The following is a 5,285-nucleotide window of genomic DNA, read 5'->3' as shown; positions in this document are numbered from 1 at the left end:
CCCCCAGCTGTGGATCCAGCAGCTGCTGCTCCCTTCCCAAGGGAAGGAGAAGGGCTCATGCCCCCTCCCTGCCCGTGCCAGGCTCTGGCCGTGCTCCCCTCCGTCTGTAGCACCCGATAGCTCTGCGTTCACCATGCGCCATTTATCTCTCCTCCAGCAAACACTTCCTTTTCTTAGAAGTAAGGGCTTCAAAACACACTTCTTGGAACTGCCTTTCCATGTGCTCGGCAGCACATGCCATGGAAAAAGCAGCAGGGAGAGCAGGCTGCCAGCCCTCCCTGGCTCCCTGCCTGGCCAAGGGAGGCCCTCTCCTGGTGCCTGTCCCATGGAGAGGCCAGGTGGCTGTGTGGCCCTGCCCTCCAAGGGGAGAACCATCCCTGGGGCAAGGGCCCTGGCACAGAGAGAAGGGACCCACAAGGATTGTTGAGTCCAATTCCTGGCCCTGCACAGGACAGCCCAACAATCCCACCCTGTCCCTGAGAGCATTGTCCAAATGCTCCTTGAACTCTGGTTCAGGCTTGGTGCCAGGATCACTTCCCTGGGGACCCTGTACCAGTGCCCAGCCACCCTCTGGGTGAAGAACCTTTTCTTACTGTGCAGCTTAAACCTCCCCTGGCACAGATGTTGTAAGGGTGGTGGTTTTGGACAAGGCTGTGCCTTCTACCCCAGTTCCCTGTGCCCTCCATCCCTGCCAGCCTGCTCTCAGTTTGCTGCTGCTTGCCCTGCCCTGTAACAGCTCCATGCTCATCACCACCTGTCAGCAGAGAGACTTCCTGTGCCAGAATTTAAGATACCCCCTCCTTGGGTTTGAGCTTTCCTCTCATCCCTCTCCTGCAGCACGTCACTGGCTGTTCCCTGGGTGAGGGGCCAGGCAGAGGGGCTGGCAGTGGGCAGCAGCCTTCACCTTTCTCCCTGGACAGCACCTGCCTGTGAGCTGCCCGTTCCTGTGGGGCTGGCACACAGTACAACACCTCTACGGATCCCATGCCAGCTGGCAGGCATGGTGGGAAGCGAGCTGCCTTCTGCCACTCCATGTATGTGGTGTGAGTCATGGGGATGATTGTCACATCCCTGAAGAGGCAGCAGTGTCATGCCCTGGGGTGAGTTAGCAAAGTCCCCAAGTTCCTGTTGTCCCAACACCCTGCCCTTGAGTCTGTGGGTACCTCCTCATGGTCACAGGGTGTGGAAGGCAGACGGGGGAGGTGGAGATGCTGGTGTTTGGTGGGAGGTGGAGAAGAGCTTTGGTGGCAGAGGTGGATGCTGAGGTGCAGCCCATCAAGGACCGGATCCCCTGTGGTGAGGAGGCCTGTGGCCATGGAGAGGGACACAGCCTGGCTCCCTGGGAGCGAGCATGCAGGTCTGCTGCACACACACCTTGCTGTGAAAAGCTGTGTGAGCTTGACTGAAGGTGTGTGGCAAGGTGAGGAGATACCCCACCAGCTGTGACCGTGCTGGGGCTGTTTTGTGGGAGCTGGGAAACTGGCACCATGTTCCATGAGTGACATGGGTGCCAACCATGACCTGGGCACCAAACCCCTGCAGTCCTGTGGCCGCAGGCTGTGGGCAGGTGTGGGAAGCAGCATGCAGGCAGAGCTGCCAGACCGGGAGGGCAGGCGGGGATGCTGCTCCAGTCTGCGTGGAGCCCGTGGTGAGGCGTGACATGAGCACAGCGTCAGCTGGGCTTATCTCTGCTTTCCCAGAGCAGCCGGGTTACTGGAACTGCCTTCACTTATCAGGGAACAGGGGACCTTGTTGGGAAGATGGACTCAAGGTGCGACAGCATCAAGCCCCTGCTGACGCCAGGCTGCTGGCGATCCCTGAGCCTGGAGCTCGCAGCTCCCGCTCCCTCTGGCCCTGTGGCTCCTGCTCAGCCCTGATAAACCTGGGAGATCCTGGGCCATATGTTTCCCTGCTTCCTGCAGCCTGCCCAGGGACCCCTCCTGCCCTTCTGTGTGCAGCCCATGGACCCCAGCAGCTCTCCTCACAGTGGGTCAAGGTTCCTGGTGCCTGGGGCAGCAGGAGGGTTGGCAGCATGCCATGAGCGGGCTACCTGGGCACAGACGTGCCTGTTTTCAGGAGCAGTTCAACTCTGGTGGTCTCTCTCTGCCCTCTATCTCCCCCAGTCCAGGCCATGGCCACCTATCCCCAGCCCCAGGGAGAGGGGCTGTGGTTCTTCTTAAATCTTCCCAGCTCTTGCTGCTGCTGGAGATGAAGGGCTGGAGGCGGCCGGCTTGGACGAGCTGGGCTGGAGTGACTGCATTCCTGGCCAAGCCTCATGCTTGGCCTGCTCTCCTGAAGCCGTGGGAAGGCAGTAGTTTGGCGACCCAGTGTCTGCCTTTGCCACAGGGATTCATGAAATCCAGTTTGTGTTATGGAGTAACCTGTGAGGGCCAGGATGTAGGAGTACTCGTCGTGCCGGGATGCAGCAATGTGGTGATGAAATCAGTGGTGGGATACATGGTGTGGGCTCACAACTGTGGGCATCAGCCCTGCTGCTGCTTCCCCAGGCCTCAGCCAGGGAATGGAGCCCAGTGTGTTCCTGCTGCAATGATTTCTATCCCACTTCGATGCTAATTTTAGAGAGCCGAGAGCACGTGATGCATCCCCTGCCCTGCCTGCGTGGTGTTCTCCTCACAAATCCTTTCTGGCATCCTCTTCTCTCATGACTGGTCCTGTGCTTCCCCCATTGCCCTCTGTGCATGATTCAGAGCGAGGAAGCACAAGGCATCTGTCATCTGCCCGCTCCACACCACAGCTTTCCTGCCAGCAGGAGCCCGCCAGCCTTCCTGCCCCTTCCCTCCGTGCTCCTCGCCCGCCCCTCTGCTCACTATTCCCTCTTCCCGCAGGAACGCTTTGTGGACCTCTACGGGAACGATGCTGCTGCCGAGGTGAGGAAAGGCCAGGAGACCTTCAACAAATGGCTCCTGACCGGGGCGACAGTGGCCGGAGTGCTTCTGCTGGGATCCCTGCTGAGCCGCAAGTGACCCGCCGCGAGCCCCCCGTCGCCAGGACGGCTGCGCCTTCACCGCCACATCCACTACACTCCGCTCCCAAGCACCGGCACCGGCGCGGGGGAGCAGCTCCTGGGTCCCGGCTGAGCACCACCCTGCTCCACGGAGTTGTCTCCCTCGTGCCGCCCAGCTCCTTTTATCGTAGCCCGTCTTATTTACTGTTCCGTTGTGTTTTAAAGGCGCTGAGGCCAATGCAGCGCTTCAGCCACCGGCTCCCAGCGCTGGGGAGATCCAGGCAGCTGTGGGGCACAGGCTAGAAGGTGTCCCAGCCCTGCAGGGTCCTCCAGATCACGTGGAAGAAAATAAACAGACTTATTTTTGCATGTGTGAGTGCGTGCGTGTGTGTAGATGTGTCACTAATATAAGGTTCCCCAGCCAGAGCAAGGGTCAGGCTCCATGCCCCCGTCTCCATGCTTAGGCACTGGGAAGAGGCAGGCTGCACAGAGGGATGGAGCTTCCCTGCATCCCTGTCCCGTCCTTGCTTTTCCAGGCAGAGCTCATCCCTGTGGTGGGGGGAGCAGGAGGAAGAGGCAGAGGCCGGGGGCGAGGAGCTCTGCCCTCAGTAAGTCCCCCAAGCCCTCTTCTCCCTGGACATCAGCTGCTGGGAGCTGCATCCAGTCCCAGGTTGGGATGGTGTACCAGGCCCAGGGCTGTGTCTTGTTGGAAGGGTTCCTTGTCCTCTTCGTCTTCCTCCTCCTCCTCCTTCCGAATGTAGATGGCTGTGGGGCTGTGCTCATCTGTCCCCAGCCTGCTCCTCTGGGCTGGCAAAGGAGGGAGGCAGGCAAGGGGGAGAGTGCTTGTCCCTGGCACAAGGAGCTCTGCAGAGAGCTGGGGCTGTGGTGTCCAGGAATGCAGAGCCAGGGATTGGAAAGGGCAGGGGGAGTGATGTCCTTCACAGGGGTGGCAAAGCCCAGGGAACAGCTGATCCATGGGACCAGCAGGGAAGCAAGCCCAGAGGAGGTGAGAGAGAGAGGGCTGGCACTGGCTCAGAGCCGTGCCGGCCACTGGGAAGCCTCTTTGGGGACAGTGGGAGCCTCTCCAGTGCTGTCCCGTTTGCTCGCAGTCCCATAGCGCAGGCAGATCCCTGGCAGATCCGTGCGTGGCTGTTATGGGTGCATGCAGTGACTGAGGTGTCTGGCTTCCCTCCCCCTCATCCCTCCCTTGCTCCTGCTGCTGCTGGAGCAGGGAACCTCCAGCCTTTAATAGCTTCCAGAATAAACCCCCTCATCCCTCAGAGCCCACCACTGGCGCACACAGCTCTCCACGCGGGCCTGTCGATGTACGTACGCCCGCGCTCCGCTCTGTACAGGTCGAGTAGTTTTTAATTCATTTGTGAATACTCAATGCTATTTTTGTTATCTTGTCTGTCCGTATTTATGTGTGGGGCCATGCTCCCTGAAGAGGCCAAGGTGGGATGGAGGTGGGGGGGGAAGAACCAGACGCTCCAGGGGGGCTCACTTGGCCACTGAGCACAGACTTGCGCTCCCTGTGTAGGATCCGCTCAGATCCCACACGGGGAGCACAAGGACTAACATTAGCCCAAACATTGAACGCTTCGGATTGCAGGTGGAGGTGATCCACTAATAAAGTTGTCATTGGAGCTGCTGGTGGTGCTGTGGTCTTTGCAAACATTGGGAATTTGGGCAACTTTGGGCCCAAAGGAGTTACCTTCAGCGGAATGGATAGATGGGGATGGGGTCCTCTCTGTGCCCAGGGAAGGGTTGGGATGCTCCAAGGAGCTTGCTGTAGTCCCGAGGGGATGTGGGGGTGAGGGGGTGGTACTAAGGGGTGATGGGGGCAGGAGAGCCCAGGACAGGCTCTTATCTGGGCTGGAGGTGGTGGTTTTGGGGACATGGGCTCAGCACCCTTAGTCATGTTGGGGTGAGGACGGCAGGGGGCTCACAGCCTTACTGGGACCCACAACCCCCCTGCATTCCCGGGGCTGTATGTCAAAAGGAGAAATCTCCTCTCCACCACCACCCTCCCTTTGTGGGGGGCTCATTCTGGCACAGTTTGAACCCCACGCGGGTAGGACCCCACAAACACTGGGGCTTTTTCGGGGTGTCACAAGCGTGGGGGACACCGAGCCACTCCCATATCCCTCCCACCGCAGGACGCTCCCTGCACAGCTTAGCCTTCCCCAGACCCTCCTGTCGCTTCCGGAGGACCCCCGGAGCGTGGGGGGCAGCGGCCGGGCCCTGACGGGCTCCATGGCCCGGCGGGATGCGGTGGGAGCCCACGGACACGAGCACCATCCCGTGGGCAGCGGGAGAA

At 60.2% G+C, this 5,285-nt stretch overlaps 1 protein-coding gene across 1 annotated transcript in view; it reads left to right on the top strand.

Annotated features, from left to right (window-relative positions):
* Positions 1–4,611, top strand: part of BCL2L1 (BCL2 like 1) — a 17,121-nt gene extending 12,510 nt beyond the window's left edge. The window contains exon 2 of the mRNA XM_008919985.3: positions 2,847–4,611. Within this exon, the coding sequence (XP_008918233.3) occupies positions 2,847–2,984 (138 nt within the window). The 3' untranslated portion in view covers positions 2,985–4,611. The remainder of the gene's footprint in view (positions 1–2,846) is intronic.
* Positions 4,612–5,285: the final 674 nt, after the last annotated feature.

The sequence above is a fragment of the Manacus vitellinus genome, unplaced genomic scaffold (genome assembly GCF_001715985.3).
Source record: "Manacus vitellinus isolate BGI_N305 unplaced genomic scaffold, ASM171598v3 scaffold_26_pilon, whole genome shotgun sequence".
Classification (NCBI taxonomy): domain Eukaryota; kingdom Metazoa; phylum Chordata; class Aves; order Passeriformes; family Pipridae; genus Manacus; species Manacus vitellinus.
The sequence above is the reverse complement of the archived record's forward strand: the minus strand, read 5'-3'. Positions and strand labels throughout refer to the sequence as shown.